Here is a 20,207-nt window from a genome sequence, read left to right on the forward strand (position 1 = left end):
AAGAACATCTCCAGGGACGAGACCAGCAGCACCAAGGGCACTGCCTGGTTCAGGGAGGTGAGTGTGGACTCCAGTTCGAACACAGACCTGTGTCACGACCTTGGACAAATGACCGTTTCTTCATGTGGAAATAGGGATGGCTCCAAGCCCAAGGTGGTGGGGAAGCTTCAGGCACCTGCACATAGTAGGCGCCCAACAAACAAACATCATTCAGCTGGGAAAAAGCAGCACAATATTCATTTTTGGAAAATATTTATTACAAAACTAAAGTGAATGTGGCAAAAAACAACAATCCAACACATACCTTTAAATAGCAAGCATATGACACTGGTTATAAAGCTTTTCCAACTCTACTGATCTAGTCTGTCCCACCATCTACGGTCAAGGGTGGCCTCCGAGGGAAGCCACGTGTAAACAGGTCATCTGTACTAGTGATGAGCAAAAACTAATCATGGGACAACTATCAACGGCCATACGATTCGCTTTCCTAGGCAATTCACCCCAAACATAAGAGAGTGACCAAATCCCAGGAGTGTGTTCATGGGGATCTGCAGTTCTGGTTTCAATCTGGGCGTAGTGGTAGGTGGTGGGGGCATGAAATGGTAGAAAGACAAACAGTATCAGTAGAGGGCAGTCGTAAAGCACCTTTAAAATCTGGACCCTTTCCACAATTTAAGCCAGTAATTCTCAAACTTTATTGTCGAACAGAATCACCTGAGGACAGTGACCATCACAGGCTCCCCAGACGTGCAGGCGTAAGAGGAGTACTACGGGTGATTCTGCGCACACCGGTTAGCCACCCAGTTTGAGAGACACGGTTTAAAATGCACTGAAACAATTCCTACCCCCCTAGAAACAAGGTAAAAGTAAGGTTAAGGACTCTATCGACAGTCACTGTGCTTTTTGTCAACTTGGAGGGACCAACAGAGGGAGTCCAGCAGGAGGGAGCCTCCAGTTCCCAACACCCCGGTCTACGGGAGCCCTGAGCGACCTGTCAAGTGCTGTTCAGGAAGGGAACAGGATGTAATAATAAAGTTGATTTTAGATCACAGAACAGACTCCAAATGGCTAAGAGGCCAACCCCACTCCTCCCTGTTTAACGAACTTCGTTGGGCCGAGGCCCGCTGGGAAGCTGCTGCTCAAACGGGACACGGGGGCCACTCGATTTTGTGAAGACGCAGTGAATTAGAACATCTATAAAAAAAAAAAAAACGAAAACAAAACAAAACACCTTTATTCACCATGGAGCGCCGTGCCCAGATCACCCCGGCGCCTCACGGACAACACGTGGAGATGGTCACGTTGATTCCCAGGTTGCCGTTATCCGCGAACAGGTGCGCGATGGCCGTGTCGAACACGAGGCAGTCGCTGTTCAGGATGGCCGCGGCCACGCCGTCGTGGATGGAGCGCGGGGTGGCCTCCCAGGTCAGTCTCCGCCGGTTCCCGTTCAGCTCCAGCCTGTAGGCAAAGTTCTCGGCCTGCTTGCGGGTGCCGATGAGCAGCACGATGGCGAAGAACTGCTGGTGGCCCTCGTACTTCTCCTGCTTCTCCAGCACCAGCATGAAGTGGTGGCCAAAGCACGACTGCATCATCACCCAGTCGACGGCCCCGGGCAGGTTAATGTCTGTGGCCAGAAAGACGATGTCCTCCCCCTGGAGGGTGGTGATGCTCTTGTGCGCGTGCATGAGATGGGACATGACGGCCTCCAGGGAGCCCTGCCACTTGCACGAGGCGCCGGGGCAGGGGCAGGAGTAGGGGCGGTATTCACAGATGTCCTCGTGCTCTGGCTTCTCCGTGTGGTGCAGGGTCAGGGAGCAGCCCGTGGTGGCATACTGCAAGGACGGAAAGACACACGGTGAGCCAGCGGCCTTCTGCAGACTCCCCCGGGCCGGCCTCCGAGAGGGTCACCCCCTCAGGTCGCCGGGGCCTACGCTGAGTTCTCCGCTCGAGGGGGCTTAAGCATGTAAGACGGAGAAGTGTGAGGTCCGGATTCGTCGTCAGGACTGCCATCCACCAAATCTGGGGGTGTCCTCAACCGGGGGCCTCCTGCATCGCACGCCCCCATTCCAACACCGCCGGGAACCTAAGATCCAAAGTGCTCTCGCTATCCGACACCTCAAACGGGATTGTAGAGCCAGCCCCGGAAACTCGGGCCTCCCCCATATTTTCCGTGAATGTCAAGAATTTTTAAAAATTTATTTTGATTTTTTTTTTTAAAAGATTTATTCATGAGAGACACACACAGAGAGAGGCAGAGACACAGGCAGAGGGAGACACAGGCTCCATGCAGGGAGCCCGACGCGGGACTCGATCCTGGGACCCCGGGGTCATGACCCGAGCCAAAGGCAGATGCTCAACTGCTGAGCCACCCTGCTGCCCCAAGAATTTTTTAAGATTTAAAATGGCTGGTGGAGGGGGGGCCTGGGTGGCTCAGTAAAGCGTCCGCCGTCAGCTCAGGTCATGATCCCAGGGTCCTGGGATCGAGCCCCGCATCGGGCTCCTCGCTCTCCCTCTGCCTGCCACTCTGACTGCCTGTGCTCTCTCTCTGGCTTAGGCATATGGTTGGGCAAGGGATATGCTCCCTCCGGACTAGTTTTCACCCCAAGACCAGGATGAAGACAGTGTCGTTCCTCTTGGCGGCCCCCGCCCCCGTCCCTAGCTCAGAGGGGGGAGCGACAGGCAGGCTGTGGGAAGGCTGCCCTTCGGGCCCTGCTCCCGCCCGGAGGGACCAGCCGGGCCAGGCCACCCCCGCGTGGACAACCCCACGCTGCTAGAAGTTGCTACCTCACTCCCTTCACCTTTCAACCCTGCAACCCCAAGGGACTCTGGGCGGGCTAGTGTGGTTCTAGCCAGTGGAGGTTAAAATGAGAAGGGGCCCAGAACACCCCCACGGGTCCCCGCACCCATCGTCCTGGCCAGGTATGTCAGGCCCTCGCCACACGTCCAGGGGGAAGGGGAACTACACTGGGTTCCAGGGTGAGGCTCCCAGGAGAGGTTTTTGATAGTCAGCCCCCCAGTGCTGTCTTAGGGGTGCAGGGACAAGGCCTTTGTCTCCCTTGCACTTGGGGTGACATTCCTGATGAACAGATCACACCGATCTTGGGAAAAAAGAGCACACCGCGAGGAACCGGACTCCTGCTCCCAACCGTCGCGGTGTCGGTGCCTGGATGCCAGCTGGGGAACCAGCCCGCAAGTAGACACGTGCCCGGAGAACCGCGCTGTCGTAAAGAAGAAGGGAACCTGAGTCACCTTTTTATGGGCTGAGTCGAGAAGTCGGAGCTCGCAGCGGCAGGCCAATGGTCCGGGTTACCTCGCCTGGGTCCCCCCGGCCCTTGCTGAGACACGAGGACAGCAAATGAGGCTGGGGCCCGGGTCCCACATCTAAGCTGCGGTGTCCCTTTGTTAACAAAACAAAGCCTCACATCTGGTTTTGGGGACCCTGCCCAGGGAATAACCCCCTCCCCGAGCCATCAGTCGGTCAGAATTCCAATCTCCGCAGGTGGATTCATCACTGGCAACACGCAGGCCCGGAGCACGTGCTCCATTCGAGGCCCTGGGCTCCAGGCCCCGACAGGGAGCACAGAAGGGAGAGGAGTGTCCCCTCGAGGAAGAAGAGGGTCCTCAGGCAAAGAAAGGCAGCTGGCTCCTCCCCCGCACCGAAAGGAAATGATAACTACCTTCAATAGAAATTGCCAGAAATACTTCCCTGGTATGTACCTTGCCCACGGGGAATGCGTATTCATCTTCTTAAACCACGGCCTAATTTTAAAAAAGCATGGGTATAAAAAAAAAAAAAAAAAAACACCCTTCATAATCAGAAGGAGAAACCCATTTATGTAGCCCTATTTTCTACTTCGTGTTCCTCACAGTAAGGCCCTAAAAAAACCCAAATCCCTATTAACTGTGTTTTAGGCCTCGAGTGTGGCTGGGAACGCAGAAGCTTCGAGGTTCTTCTGCGGGTGATAAGGTGAGGCATCTGTGCCTCGCTTAAAAACCTGCGTTACAAAAAAAAAAAAAAAAAAAAAAACAACAAAAAAACCAAAATCAACCTGCGTTACACCCAATAAAAATAGCAAGACTTAGCCCCGAGCCCGGCTGAGTCCCAGGCTGAAACAGCGCCCGGGCCTGTGGACGGGAGGGGTTCAGATGGGGCTTTGCCCGCCGCCACCCACCAACGCTTCCAGGGACGCGCCGAGCTGGGGCAGAGGGTCCGGGAAAGTACACCTGCGCCCCCCCCACCCCCAGCCAAGGCCCCCGCATGTTCCGCAGGTATTTATCCTCCAGCCACCACCGGGGACCTTCCTCGTGTGCGGCTCAGGCAGGAGTATTTATATCCTGAGTTGCTTTGCCTTACGAGCCACATACAGAGAACGGGGACCCTCCCCCAAACCACACACACAGGAAGGGCATTACTTGGCACCTGCCTGGACAGTGACCTTACAAAAAAAAAAGGTCTTGCTACAGCCTCTGTGAACTTAAATAGGGATTTGTTTTTTTTTTTTTTTTTTAAGTGGTAGGTGCTGCTTCTGCTTTTTTTCCCAAACAAGCTGAACTCTGAAGCCAACCTATTCCTTCTGTTTTCCATCGTGGGTGAGGGCGTGTCTTTGTGGCCACTGGTGCCACTTGTATGATGAGCGGGTGAGAGACCAGCTCTAAAAAGAAAAGGTCTAAACTTTGAATTTGCGTGCACTTTATATAATATATAAAAATATAGATTATATATATAATATATAATATATTATATATTATAAATATATAAAAATATATAAATTATATATATGTATATAATATATATATATACACACGCACTCCTAGGCCTCCCTTCCTGCTTGTCACAGTCTCAGCAGCGCTCTGGGGCAGGGGCTCTCCTGCAGGGATCAGAGGGAGGGTGCAGGGTCTGTGAATTCCCCGACACTGGGGGAAGCGTCTAGGTGCCTCTGAGCAGCAAACCCAGGTTGCACCGAGCCCTGGCTTGCGTTTCCCCGACAAGCTCCAAGCGTTCCCAAGAACGGCCCACGCTCCGTCCCTGAACACACAGAAGGGAACCGGCGGCGCGTCCTGCCCTTGCCGTGGTTCCTGCCAAGAGGGGCCGCGAGCAAACCATGGGGATGAAACCTCAAGTGAGGAGGCAAGGCCAGGTGCCCTCAGGGCCTGGACAATTTAGTTAATTTTCTGGGTTTCTCATCAGTGGCACTACAGCTCTTCCCTGCTCCCCGAACTGTGAAACCCTTCATGAGACAAAATGGCATAAAGCAAAGCAGCAAGGGCCATTAATTTGTATGGAAAAGTCTCCAAGCCTTCCTAGTCCCAAAAAACCACCTCTCGTGCTTTTCTGATATCCTCGGACACACCTTGCTAACGGAGGTACAAAACCAACCGAGATAAAGCACAGATGCGCACAGATGCAGTTCAAAGCTTTGGAGTCCTGATGCTGAGATGCTGGGGGTAGGTCCCAGGAAAGGAGCTTGGCGAGGCCACTCCTGTTGTTCAGGATGCGCACTGCAAAAGAGAGGCCGAACGCTATTTTCCTTTCCTGCTGTTTTTCGTAGTGGTGGAAGTCTTCGGATTTCCTTTGGTTACCACAAACAGGTCCTTTGTAAAAGCAACGTGATGTCAAGTGAACGTTCAAAAAGCGGGGATGGCTGTACTGACGTTTTAGACCACGTAATTCCTTGTGGGGGAGGCCGTGTTTAGCAGCACCCCTGGCCTCTACCCACTAGATGCCAGTAGCAATCTCCCCCTCCCCCATTGTGACAACCAGAAATGTCACAGGCATGGCCAAGTGTCTGGGGAAGGGCAAAATGGCCCGGGGGTTGATTTTGATGGATGACAAAACCTGGCTGGGCAGCCACAATGACAGCTGTGAGGAGAGGCCCACACCAGTAAGCCGGTCAGGCTGGTTGCTGCCCCGCCCAGTGGGTGCTGCCCAGGACAGCTCGGGCACGCCAGCCGCCAGCTGGGACCCACAACTAGAACTTGGTGGCTTGCAGATCGTGGAGGGAGGCTAGGGTGCTCGTTCTACCCGTTTTACAGACTGACTCATCCCGGCTACATGGCCAATCGTGGCCACACTGTGGGCAGAGCCCTCTGCAATCCCCTAGGTGCTCCTCCTCCAGTGCTCTTCCACGGTATGTGATAGCTTAGGAGCCCAAGAATCCCTATCTTGAAGTAAAAGGAAGAATTCCATCTGCCTTAACCGGCAGTCCCCAGGCCACCACACACAAAGCCCACAGTCCCCAGGCAGGCTGCTTCTGGGAGCAGGTCCCAACATTGACTCTTCCTTCGATTGCAAGGAGAAAAACAGCCCTGAAAGTGCCTCTCCCCAAGGAATGAGGAGCAGCACCTCACAAATAAATAACCAGCAGTTAGGCCCTCCCAGCTTCCCTGGTACCTGGCAAGAAAGGTCTGAGGTTTCACTTTTCTCACTCTGGCTCAGGCTGGCCCTACCAAATGTGCAGGGTTCAAAGGATGCCTGCTTTCCTTCAGACGCCCAGTTCTTAGTGTGCACTTGGGAGTCCTGAGACCCGGCCCGGGGGCCGCCTGTGTGTCCTGGGGACTCATGCACAGCTCTAGATGTGGTGCCTCCACAGGGCAGGGGCGGCTCCTTTCCCCCGGGCGGGTGGTGGTGGTGGTGGGACTTTACTGTCAGTAAACCTCTTGGGGGAGGAGGACAGAGACCCAAGCACACACAGAAGCCCAAGCTCACGACGATGGAGACAGGGGGAAGATGACCCAGCAGAACGAGAAACAAATGTTGAAACCCCATCTCTGACTTCTCTTTAGAAACTTTGCAGGTTGCGGCGGCGGCTCAAAAGTCTTGTGCAAACACGGCCTGCCACAAGGCAGTGCGGGCCCTGGTGCCTCGTTTTTAAGTCTTTGTAGAAAGAGGTAAGACAGTGCCAGTCCTCTTCCTGGGCACGGGGTGTGAAGGTGGTATCCGAGCTGAAGTTAGGTAGGGCTTTTCCTTTTTTTTGGCACGGAAACCCGTTTGCACACAAATATGATGAGGTGCATCAGAAAACACGAGACACCTGTTATTTACCTAGTACACACAGTCACATCGTATTTGTTTACGGAATGAGTACATGGACACAATAACCCTGCTTGGCCGGGGGTGCTAGGGAAGGTCATGGATCCCGTGACTGCTTTAGAACAAGTCACTTAATCTATTTAATTAAATGTGAGTCCATGCAATTCCAGAACGATTTCCTGAGCTTCAACCATCAACAGTCGCCTACAGTGGAGGGGCCCTGAGCTCTGGGCCACAGGCACATCCCCGCTCGGGGACTGTGGGGTAACCGCCCTGGGCCCTCGCCTGCTTACACCTCCAAGGAAACCGAGGCCTGTTAGCAAAATACCTGCCGGCACCTCAAAGGAGGGGGTCTCAGGAAAAAACAAAGCACAATCAATATATTTTTTTTTAATATTTTGTTGTTGATGCTCATAAACGTTTGAATGAAATCCAAGAAATGACCTTGTCTGAGAGTGAGCACGAGCAAACTTGTGCTGTTCTGTGCATCCAATGAGCTGTAGTGATCACAAAATGCACCCATGTGGCTAACTGCAGTGCGGGACGCCGGACTGGGGAACCAAAGCTGCCACAGGGGGTATTATTGGGGGCAGCGACTGAAGTTGGGATATGGACTTGGGATTAGATACTAGTACCGACCGCATGTCACCGTTCCTGATTTTGGTAACTGGACCATAATCACAGAAGATGACGTCCTTGTTCTTAGGAGAAACACAGTGCAGCCTTTAGGGGTAAAGGGGCAGGACGCCTCCAATTTCCATGCGAACGGCTACATAAATGTATGTCTGAGTAGAGAATGCTAATGCTAAAGCAAATGGGCAAAAAGGAAACAGCTGGTGACTCTGGGTAAAGGGCATATACGAATATTTTTGTATTACTATTACAACTATTGTGGAAATCTGAAATCATATAAAATAAAAATAAAAATGTGTTAAAGAATCCAGGGACTGAGTTCCCATATTTATCCTTTATGGGACAGAGATTCTTTTGGGGGAGTTGGTGGCACGAATTGAGTTTTTTATCATACCTGGCTTTTTTTTTTTCTTGTATAAAGAGAATATACGTTTAACTGCATACCTACAGGTAAATGCAAGGTCAGTCAATAGTTTGTCTTTTACTAGAAGCCCTTGGAATGCATCTTACTGAACCCATAACATTTATCAATGAAGACGACATGGGTTGTTATAAGAACCAACACTTCTTTGACCTCCCTCCTGTCCCCATAGAGGACAAAGCTTCCTCCTTTGCTCCTTTGATCCTATAAAAGTCTGGGTGTCTCACACACCTGTGGCCCTGGCCTGTACAGTTTCAAGCCACTGCAGTTGCGGGATCCACCGTGCTTCATGGTCCAAGGGATACTCCTCTCTGGGGCTCCAGACAGGTCAGAAAGGGGTTCCAGGAATGAAGCTACCCGCGCCCCCCTTTTGCCTACAACAGGTAACCCCCTTTAACTGCTGGGGAGGTGACCTCACTGAGGTAGAGGAGGTTCAGCTGGCAACTGCCTCATGTATGATCCGCAGATCATTCGGGGACTAGTGGTAGAGGGCTCTATCTTCTCAGCATCTCGACACCTGGCTCATATGGGGGTCGGGGCTAAACCTCACCTAGAACTGAAGCGTGCTGCAACTTACCTTTTAGCCACAGGTTCAACTTAGACTTTATCACTTTTTAAAAGGGCCTCTAGCAATTCCAACTAGCTCCTTTGTGCCTCAAAGTGTGATAATCTGTCAGAACCAGCGGATGATGATCCCAGGTTATTTTCTAGGTACTTAGGTGTCTATTAACTTCGTTCACTGATTTACTGATTTATTGCCTGCTTCCCGCCCACCTGATACGTGTCGGTAAATGAATAAATATTAGATCTCTCTGCAGAAGATGACTGTTCTTTTTACTGTGTTAATTTTACTTCAATCGAAAGTCTTACGATGGACCTTAGATTTCAAAAATAAATTCAAAATTCAAAAGCCCTTGAGATCACACGAGGGAAAATGTTTATTTTCGACTTCAGTCACTACGGGTTTGCTATTTTTGATGAATGCTTCTCACATGTTTTATTTACATAAATTATTTGGGGTGGGTGTGTTTGAAGCCCCTCTGAAACCTCACAGAGATGGGGAGACGACGATACTGTTGTCATTCGGACAGCTAGGTACTCCTCTTGCTTATAATGGGTTTACGGCCACTGCAGGATACAGCTGGAGCTCAGCTACCTCGTGTGTGTGTGTGTGTGTGTGTGTGTGTGTGTGTGTGTGTGTGACACGAATGGAGCCTCCCATACCAGCTCTGGGCGGGTCGACAAAACTACAGACATCTCACCCCCGGACTCTCATGAAGTTCACACTCGGGCAACAGGGCAAAGTGAACTCTCTTCTGGTGCCTTCACTGTGATGCTCAGCCTGCATCCGTCTGGCGGCCTTCCTCTAAGAACCTTAGCGGATCCTCAGTGACCCAGGTGCTGGATCCTTCATCTCCACTACGAGGAGGTGCAAAGAGAGACTTCTCCACCAATGGTGCCATGAAGCTCTCCCCAAAGTAGTACGAGAAGCCAGCGTCCGGTCAGTGCCCGCACCATCGGACGGTGGTGAGACCAAGAAAATACTGACATCTGACTTCATGAACTTGCTTCTGGAGAAGGCAATTCTAATTAAAATCTTGAGCTTGGGGCGCCTGGGTGGGTCAGTGGTTGAGCGTCTGCCTTTGGCTCAGGTCATGATTCCGGGGTCCCAGGATCGAGTCCCGCATCAGGCTCCCTGCAGGGAGCCTGCTTCTCCCCCTGCCTGTGTCTCTGCCTCTGTATCTCTCATGAATAAATAAGTAAAATCTTAAAAACAACAACAACATCAACAACAATCTTGGGCTCAAAAATTCTTCCTTCTGCCCAAGAGAACCCTGACAAACCCTGGGCTGCAGGCAGGTCTTTTACTACAGGTCTCTTTGGAAGACTTTGGTGCCATATTAGTGCAGTCTTCTGAGGACACCTGCTATGGGAGAGGCCTTACGAAGACTCCTTGGGCTGGCAGGGGTTTGTTTTTCATCTTAGACGCTTTATTAGTTTTTAAAATTTATTTTCTTTTAAGGGTTTTATTCATTCATTCATGAGAGACACACACACAGAGGCAGAGACACAGGCAGAGGGAGACGCAGACTCCATGCAGGGAGCCTGACGCGGGACTCGATCCCGGGACTCCGGGATTGTGACCTGAACCAAAGGCAGACGCTCAACCGCTGAGCCACCCAGGTGTCCCCAACTTAGACACTGTAAACGAAGGTTGAGTTTTGACTGAATATGCTTCTCATCTGACCACGGCCAGAGTCAACAGGCCACCACACACTGTCCTGGAGAACCAGGTCTGTAAGGTCTCTCCGGAGCGTAGGCTCAAGCAAAGAAAGCCACCCTACAGGAAGAGCCAGAGTTGAAGGCTTTACGCCACACCACCAGTACCGTGCCCACTTTTTCAGTCTGTCCTTACTCTTCTAGGCCAGGCTCCCGCTGCATAATCACACTGACTGTCCCGACACTCTTCGAACAGTGTGACGTCCCTTCCACAGTCTTTATTTCTCAACGAAAGCAATCGAATTCGCCAGGAAACTTAAGTGGTAGAGGTGCTAGATTTTTAGCAACTAAAAATACAAGATGCCCAAGTAGGTGTCAGGCGGTATTTGGGTTATACTTACACTAAAAAAAAATTGTCTGAAATTACACCAAAAGTTGTGTGTCTGAAATTCAAATTTAAGTGGACATCCTGTATTTTTACCTGGCAGTCCTAATAAGCGGGGCCTTCTGGTTCCACTGCCATCCCTCCAGAAGCCGGTATGTGAATTTGGAATGGAAAGGCGGATCACTGCTCCTCAGTGGGGTGCAGCGGGGAGCGGAAAAGGCAGGAGCGTGAGGTGGAAGAGGCATCGTGTGTGATACAAGGCCCATGCTGCAGCTTCTGTCTCCTGGACTTACAGGCTGCAGGACTTAGGGCAAATGTCTCAGAGAGGATACTGTGGCCTGTTTTTCTTTACAAAGTAACTAGGAAAATAACAAGATCATATATGTAGTTCAGACAAGGTAAACAACAGTCTGTACAAGCAGCTCCTCTGGCCTCCCGACGTAACCCCATGGGGATCCTCCATCCCTTCCTTCTTCACTGGCAACCTGCTGCTTGTCCTTCAGAATGCAGCTCTGACCCCACCACTGCGTAAAGGTCTCCAGACTCCTCTCTGCTCTTACTACTTCAGAAGGGTGCTGCTGGCACCTCTGTCTCCCCGGTGGGACTTAGTTACAGAAGGAGGAGGTCGGGGGTGAGGTAATGACTGGGTGGGCAGAGGGTGTGTAGGAGGGACAGGCTACAGGAGATTCCCAGGCAAGGGCAGATATGATGAAAAGTTAGAATAGGTAGATAGGTTAGAATAGGTAAATAGAATAGGTAATCAAGAGGAGCCAGCTCTGGCCTGAGGTTACCCCAGGGAGAAAAGGGAGGCAGTAGCATTAAGAAAAGCAAAAGGATTAACACCCACTGTAGGGGATGCTGGAGAGAGATGGGTACTCAGTTGTGAAGGATCTTTTTTTTTTAAGATTTTATTTATTTATTCATGAGAGGCACAGAGACCCAGGCAGAGGGAGAAGCAGGCTCCCTGCGGGGAGCCCGATGCGGGACTCGATCCCAGGACCCCGGGATCACGACCTGAGCCGAAGGCAGATGCCCAACCACGGAGCCACCCAGGTGTGGCTCAATTGTGAAGGATTTCAAGTGAGAACGCAATCTGACTCTGCTATCAAAAGCTTTTTGATTTCTCCACATGCCCTTTGGCCCCACCATCCAACTTCTAAGAAGTTATCATTAGGAAATAATTACTTTCTTATGCACGAGCATTATTACAGCAGTACTTCAAAAACTAAATTTTTTTAACAGTAAGGAAATAGAATGATTTAAACAACCACAAATGGGAGCTTGGTTAGGTAACCCTAGTACTGTTGTAATACTACGCAGTCATTAAACACGACCTTCGAGGCTACTTAGCAATGGTGAAAAGCAGTCACTATGTGTTAGATGAAAAAATATGCTATGAAATAGTGTGTGGTTTCCTATCTTACCTACTTTTCTTCGACTGTGAAACTCCATTGATGTAGAGGTTAAGTTTGTGTCATGGCTTTTTCCAGGTGAGAGGACTGTAAGAGATTTTAATTTCATATATATATATATATATATATATCCTACATTTAAAAATAATGATCATGACTTTTAAAAACATATTTTACAAGGGCTTCTGGGTGGCTCAGTCGGTTGAGTCCAACTCTGGATCTCAGCTCAGGTCTTGATCTCAGGGCCATGAGTTCAAGCCCCACATTGGGCTCCACGCTGGGTATGGAGCCTACTTTGAAAAAAAAAATCCCCATATTTTCTAATGTTTAAAATAAAATATGCATATTAAAAAACACTGCCTAATCTAACCAGGCTTTCTCTTCTAAAGGCAGTAAAGAAATGAAAAGAGAAGTCTTGTCGCTGAAAAACCAATGGCAGGGCCAATGCGTCCAGGTGTATAAAAACCTCAGTGAGAAGCTCAGTGGGGGAATCTGTGGGAGAAAACAGATTCTTTTCCTTCTTTTTCAAGTTTATGCCTGGACTGACCTTAGACACTGGCCACTTGTTTTCTGCTAGCTTCTAACTGTGCACATTTATTTAGTGTTTCTTCTGTGCTGGGGCAGTGCTAGGCGCTTCGCATGAATTATTACCATGCTCCATCCTCACAGCAACCCAGTCGGTATCCCATTTTACCAAGGAGCCACTGAGAGTCTGGAGAGGTAGGGTTGGAGCAGGCGTCTGGACTAGAAGGTTCGAACAGGGCCTCCCTCCAAACTACTGGAGGAAGAGGGAGCCTGGGGAAGGAGTAACCCAAAGACACTACCTTTGTTGATTCCAAGTTTTAAAACGGGGCCCAGGCCCACACATTTAACACAGGTGTAGCTTTCATCCCTCTACAGTGTCTGTGGCTGAAAACTGGGAGGGAGGGTGACCTTCCTCACAGACACCATAGAGTCTAAAAATCACTGCAGAAACTGGAAACGAGAACAGTTTCTCAATTAAAAAAAAAAAAAAAAAAGAATGAGGAGCTAGATGGGCATTTGGGGTAAAGCTGATGCAATTCTGCTAGCGGATTTTCAGTGTCTCTTAGAAGCCTGTGAGAGGCCACCCTCAGGTTTAATATAAAGACACATTTAATCAGGAAAAATGTTTAGCTTTCTGATTTTCTCGTGCAGGATGTGCAGAGCGGGGTCGCATTCTGATGCCCCGGGTATGATCATGTCCTGCGCAAGTCGCCGGCGATACACAAGGGCCCTGAACGCCGGGAACTCACTTTAGCAAACGTGTGGCCACACCGTGTGCCCCTCTCAAGGAGCGGGGCCTTATGAGTTTGAGTGAGAAATGCCACTGTTCACAAATTTCATCAGATGCACAAGTCTGGCTCTTAAGACATTTTATGAGAAGGGCTCCCCGTGGTCCTCTGGTTAGGGCACTTTGTATGGAGCTTCAGGAAAAGGGATCTGACACAGAACGGCAGAGCGGAAGCTAATCTCAGGTTGGGGATTTTCTAGGCCAGACCTGCTGCACCTGTTGGCTCTCCCCTCCCCCCTTCTGGTTGTACCAAAGGTCAACCTTGAGTAACAATGATTTACTCCTAGTCCTAGGAGGTGGTGGCCAACTCCGTGTAGAGTCAGCATTAGATTTTAGTGTCCAACAGAGCGTTCCAGTGTTTCTGTTCTTAATTTTATACCGAAAAACCTCTGTCAACTGTGTTCTCGAAAAATCTTGAGCCTCACTGTCCATGTACCTGGCTTGCCAACGCAGGCTTTCGTGAGTAAACCTGTCCCAACCCTGGGCGGCAGTGAAGACTGCAAGGGCAATGTCCAGAGGAGCTGGTCCTTGTCTCAGGGGAACTTTTTAGATGAAGAAAAGATCTCCGAAATGGTTCCTGCACACTGGCGTATCCCCTCAGACTTCTAGGTGACGGATCACCCATCACCTAGCAACCACCCTGATAACACCCACCTTCCATTTGAAATGGTGAAGCAAAAGACTTAAAGCTCTAATCTGATCTCAGAGCACCCACCAGCTAGGTATTATCTCCATGTTTTTTAACTGATGAACAGGCAAGCTCAGGGGAGTATGTGACTGGACTGAGGTCACACACAGCCGGGATGGGAATCCAGGTCTGTCTCTTGCCTACTGCTCTCTTCCCTGGGACAGTTTATTAGATTCTGGAATTTTAGGGCACAAAAAGATTCTTTTAAAAAAATTTTTTTAAAAAGATTTATTTATTTATTTATGATAGACATAGAGAGAGAGAGAGAAAGAGGCAGAGACACAGGAGAAGGGAAAAGCAGGCTCCACGCTGGGAGCCCGATGTGGGACTCGATCCCGGGACTCCAAGATCACGCCCTGGGCCAAAGGCAGGCGCCAAACCGCTGAGCAACCCAGGGATCCTCCCCCCCCAAATTTTTTTTTTAAGATTATTTGAGAGAGAGAGAGAGAGAGAGAGAGCACACAATAATGGTGGGGAGGGGCAGAGGGAGAGGGAGAAGCAGATGCCCTGGTAAGCAGGGAGCAGGACTGAGGGCTTGATCCTCCCAGGAGCATGGGATCCTGACCTGAGCCAAAGGCAGACGCTTAACTAGTTGAGCCACCCAGGCGCCCCAAAGATGCTTGACATAATGATTTAGTGCAACTCTTTCTCTTAAAGACACCCGAGTCCAAAGAAATAAACTGACCTGTTGAAAGTCAAACATCCAGTCACTAGGACAACAGTTGAGGTTTCCCCAGGGGCCAGAACAGAATATTCTCTTGGCAAAATACAGATGAAAATAAGCTATAAAATCCTGTCCAGTTGGGACCTCTCAGAATTCCAAAGTCCATGTGCGGTAAGAGTAAAATGAGAACTTCCAGGGCTCAGTAAATGCTTTCTAAAAGACAACCAGGTCAGAAGGTGCACACTGGCAGTTGGAATTTAGTCTCCAGACGTGGCTGGTTTGGCCTCTGAGTTCTGGCTTTAAATATGAATTCAATGCCAATGTTAAGAAAATTGAGATATTTAGCATTTTAAAAATTCAGATTTCTGGCTTTTCTCGGAAAAAAAAAAATCCCAAGGTCTAGCAGGCTACATCCACACTGCCACCCCTGCCAATCATCCAGAGCTGAGCAAAAGCAACCCAAATGCAAGGAAGACTGTCTGACTGAGGCTTTCCAGTTCAATAATTATTTGAAGATGCGCTACTAGAAAGTTTTAGAGAAAACAAAGGAAAACAAGAAACGCAGAGAAAATGTATCATAGTGTAAGTGGGCTGGAGTGGGTTAGCGTTCCCCACAGTTTGGAGAGAAATACTTGGCTGATATTAAAATAAAATACACTGTTGAGTGGGGGCCCCAATGTGTCAACCTTCACTTCTCCCCCTACACCCACACGCCACGGAGAGATGGTGGGTTTGCAATATGGGAACAGGATGTCAAAACTTTTCGGGCGTAGAGCAAGCCATAGAATGGACTACAAATATCACAAGTGGAAGAGAGCCCTAGGCTGCTAGAGATCCTTTTCTTCAAAGGAGACCTGAGCTAACGATGCCTGTGGTGCCTTCTGCCAAAGACACCTGCAGCATCCGTGCCTTTTGTTAAGTGACCCCATCCCTGTGCAAGAAGCCACTTGGCAACAAATCCACTTTCGGGCCACCTGAAGCATGAGCAGTCCAGAGCCGTGATGACTGCCCCCAGATATTAGGATTGTAGGCTATCTCCCCCTGGCCTTTCCCTCCCACACAGCTCACAGAATTCCTGGCAGTGAACGTTACAGTGGACACGTATGTTGTCGCACTGGGATATTCCCATCAGCGCACTGGGATATTCCCATCAGAGCTAGTAAACTCCTCCGATCAGATGGTTTTGTTAGCTGGTGTCAACCGTAAGTTACAATCTGGAGCCTTGAGGTAAAGGGTCGGTTGCAAAATCCCTATGTAGCACAAAGGAGGCAAGCCTTTGGGGTGCTGGCTCAGGACCTGGCCTACTCATCTTGACAAGTCAGGGAATCTCTCTAGGGGCACTTGTTTCTTCACCTGGAAAGAAGAAAGGCCCGCTAATAAACGATGACCTCCGCACACGGAGGGCACCCTATAACCATTCCAGACAGCTGCCCTTCTTTTCATGGTATTCTAGAAGCTACAGGTCCTTAGAAGTCAAGCCGTTCAGTCCCCTCTTTACAGGTGACGAAATCAAGGTCCCCAAGAGGTGGTCTCTCAGCCAACAGTGGCAGCCCGGTGCTACCCTTGAGACCTGGGCTCTGGTACTGCATCCACCGTTGTTTTCCTCACATGGGGCAGCCCACGTGGGAGAGACTCAGAGCAGGGAGGGACAGTGACAAGGCAGTCCCTCTGATTTCCAGGAGCAAGCACAAGCCAGCCGAGGGCTAGCGACACAGGCCTGTTTTGTTGAAGTGTGACACAGGTCTTGGCACTCGCTACCTCCCTCGGCCCTCCTCAGCCGACACTATCTTTGGTGCTTGCTGTAAACACACATCCAAGTTGGGTTCATGGGGACTAAAAGGCTGAGCTGGGCCGTCAGTAGTTTCGGATTACTGGTCAACCAAAGTGGAGGCAGGCATCCTCCAGCCTTGTAAACCTCACACGCGGAAGGGACCCCAAGATCACTTTCCAGGCCGTATGGCGCCTGGGCTGTAGGGGAATGGTGAATGGCTGACTCTTTAATTTCAGCTTGCAAAGTGATGGCTTTCCCCACCTGCCTTCGTACGCAACGGGGACTTGGAAAGTCACTGACACGTACAGAAACACGGAGGACCCCCGAGTCCCAAGAGAACTGTTCTTCAAGAAGGGTTTCACTAGCATATGGTACATTAGGAGAAAAGATGTTTCAATAGGAACTGGACCCCTAGATCCTGAAAGTGAAACTTCACACTTTAAGGAGCATAACTGTTTCCTTCCCTTCCTCTCGGGAGCAACACAATGCTCTTAGGAGATATGCTTCTTTAAAAATAAGTTCTAGAATACTGACTGATACCAAATGTTCCTTTGTGAACTGCAGTTCACCTAAAGCCATTTCTTCTATTAGCCACGGAAGGTCTGGGAAAACAGCTGAAAAGACAGCTCCCCAGAAATCTTGTGGGGCACCCCCTGCAGCCCCCACAACGTATCTCAAACATCAAATGCCCCCTGTGATGTCAACGAACACCAAATCCTCTCTCGATCACTAGGCTGCCTGCCACCTTCTTCATGACCCTAAAAAATTACAGAAATATTTCATCCAAATTTTATGAGAAACACCTACTGGGTTGGGTGAATTAGTTAGCATTATATGAGAAGTGGCTGGAAGCAGAGTGATATATTAAGGTTAACTGAAAACCCACAGCCCAAACACAGCTTCAAAACCTTTATTTGAATATGCTATTTTAAACTGGATTTGTGGCAGGGCACAGACCAAATTAAAACACTCATTCTACTGACTCGAGTCCCAAGCTTCAACTCTCTGGTGGATTATTTTTAATTTAAAAGTAAGCTCTTGCCCTATAAAAATAAGCAGCATCAAGGAGAAACGCAAGACAGCTCAGATGGCCCAAGAGGCGAACAGTTACTTTTACAAAGAGAAAAAGAAAAAAAAGAAAAAAAAAAAAAAAACCCAACTCAAAAGTATTAATGACATTATTTCCATTTCTAAGTTGCAAAAATGGACTTTCTGGTCTGGCTCTAAGTTCTAATGAGGCACTGTAGGGAAACGGGTCTCTGGAGCTGCTCCTGAGGATTTTTAAGGGGGAGATGTAAGTAAGCAGATGCTATGATGGGGCCGCACCATGAAACACTATGCAGCCCTTCAAAGTACAGTGAGAAGAGCCACGTTTCAGACACAGAAAAACACGCGTGACGACTTCAGAACAGCAACTTGTACAAGTTGTGCCTGGAGAATGTGTGTGTACTGTTTGTGTGCAGGAACCTTCCCGACACACACTGACATCCACGGCTTCAGGTTCAGCTCTGAAAATGTACTTCAATGTTGCTAGAAAAGGAAAAGGGAAAAAATCTGGGAAGCTATCCGGGGAAATCAAACAGCGGTGGGGAGGGGTGGGGGAGAGGTCTCTGGTCTCTCCCTTGACTCTTCTTAAGACTCGGAGTGTGGTTTGCATTTTTTTTTTTTTTTTTTGCAAGAGCCCCGGTAACTTTCTTAAAACGAAAGCAGGCGGTGGCCTCGGAAGAAGCGCAGCAGCTGTCGCGTGTCCCCCCCGCTGCGTTGCCCACGGACGTGGGTCGCCAGCCCCACGCGGCGCGAACACCCATCTCTCCCCAGGTCCCTGGGAGGCGAGGGGAGGGGGAGGCGTGGCTTGCAGGGTTTTCTCGCTGCTGCGGGAGGAGAGCAGGCTGCGGGCGCCCTGGTTTTAGCTGCGCTCCCGAGGGCTCCCACGTGTCGGGCGGGCGCGGGGTGCGCGAGGCCTCGGGGGCCCGGACCTCGGTGCTCCGTCCCCAGGCCCCCCGCCCCCGTCGGCTTCCAGGTCCAAGTTGCACTCGTGCAGCCCCGGCCTGCGGAGCACCCGGCGCGCGTCCGCGGGGCCCCGGGTCCCCGGGTGGCAAGAGCCGCGCCGCCTCCAGGAACGACGGCTCAGCCCTCAGCCCGGGCCTCGGAGGTGCTCCCGGCGTGGACAGGTGGGCTCGCGGAGGGGAGCGCGCACGCACCGGTGGGTCGGTCTCTTCTCCCCGCCCCCCCCCCCACTTTCTTTAAGTAAGAGGGGTGCCGCGTGGCTCTGGAGCCCGAGCGGGCGGGCCCGGGCTTACCTTGCAGGGGAACAGGACCGCCGAGGCCACCTTCTCCATAGCCAAGTTCCTGATGCTGGGCGTCAGGGCGCCCCTGCACGTCGGGCAGCAGCTCAGCTTCTGGCGGCATTGGTTGCAGACCAGGTGCCCGGCCTGGCACTGCAGGATGGGGGGCAGCACATAGTCGAAGCACACGGGGCACTCGAAGAGCGAGGTCAGCTCGTGGTGCTGCGGGGACACCGGGCCGGCCCCGCCGCCGCCGCCGCCGCCGCCGCCGCCGCCGCCGCCCGGGCCCGAGATCACCGCCGCCGCGGCGGGCACCGCGGCCGAGCCGGGGCCCGCGGCCGAGATGGTGGCGGCGGCCGGGGGCGCAGCCGGGGACGGGGCGTGCTGGGGCGGCGGCGGCTTGCTGCACGGCTTGCTAGCGCTGGGGCCGGTGGAGGACGGGCGGCTCATCGCGCTCCCGAGCCACCATCGGGCTGCGGCCGCCTGCCTCCGCGGGGCCGCCGCGCTCCCGGCGCCGCTGCTCGCCCCCGCCCCGCCCCGGCCCCCGGCCCGGCCCCCGCCCCGGCCCCCGGCCCGGCCCCCCGCCCCGGCCCCGCGGCGGCCCGACCCCCGCGCCGCGCCGCGCCGCTCCCGGCCCGGCTCCGAGCGGCCGCTGACGCAGGCCCCGGGGGCGCGCGCGGACGTGACGCCGGGACACGTGTGCGGCCGCCCGGCGCGCGGGGACCCGCGGGGCCGCCTCCGCCTCCGCCTCCGCCGCCGCCCAGGCCCGGAGCAGCCCGCCCGCTCCCGCTCCGCCCGCTCCCGCTCCCGCTCCGCCCGCCCCGCCCGCCGCCGCCGGGTCCTCCGGCCCCACCCGGGAGCCACGCCGGCGCTTCCCCGGGCGCGAGCCGCAGGCCCCCGGCGGGCGGGGGCGGAAAACCCGGGGCTCCTCTCCCCGGGCTGAGTCACGGCGCGGGGCGGGCGCGGGGCGCGGGGCGGGGGGGCCGGGGCGGCTCCTAGTCCTGGTGCCCGGGCGGGGGGGGTACCTGGGCTGGAGGGTGGGGAGTCCCCGGGGTGGGGGGACCCCTGAGGTGGGGCTAGGGGTCCCCGGAGTGTGGGGGGGCGGTGGGGGGTCCTCGGGTTGGGGGTGGGGGGAGCGGTGGGGGGGTCCCCGGGGTGGGGGGACAGGTGGGGGGAGAGGGGCTGGGGGGTCCCCGGGGTGGAGGGAGCGGTGGGGCGGGTCCCTGGGGTGGGGGTCATCCGGGCTGGAGGGTGGGGGGTCTTCTGGATGGGGGGGTCCCCGGGGTGGGAGGAGTGGTAGGGGGTCCCCGGGGTGGAGGGGTCCCCAGGTGGGGGGTACCCGGGCTGGAGCGTGGGGGGTCCCCAGGATGGGGGGTCTCCAGGGTG

General features: G+C 52.5%; 1 protein-coding gene across 1 annotated transcript; it reads right to left on the reverse strand.

Annotated features, from left to right (window-relative positions):
* Positions 1-235: 235 nt before the first annotated feature.
* On the reverse strand, positions 236-19,286 carry SIAH2 (siah E3 ubiquitin protein ligase 2). Its single transcript, XM_038571212.1, has 2 exons — positions 18,837-19,286; positions 236-1,832 (listed from the first exon to the last, which is right to left on the reverse strand). The coding sequence occupies exons 1-2, from the start codon at positions 19,269-19,271 to the stop codon at positions 1,275-1,277; spliced, it is 993 nt and encodes a 330-aa protein (XP_038427140.1). The 5' UTR covers positions 19,272-19,286; the 3' UTR covers positions 236-1,274.
* Between the last annotated feature and the right edge of the window lie 921 nt (positions 19,287-20,207).

Source organism: Canis lupus, chromosome 23, assembly GCF_011100685.1.
Source record: "Canis lupus familiaris isolate Mischka breed German Shepherd chromosome 23, alternate assembly UU_Cfam_GSD_1.0, whole genome shotgun sequence".
Taxonomy (NCBI): Eukaryota; Metazoa; Chordata; class Mammalia; order Carnivora; family Canidae; genus Canis; species Canis lupus.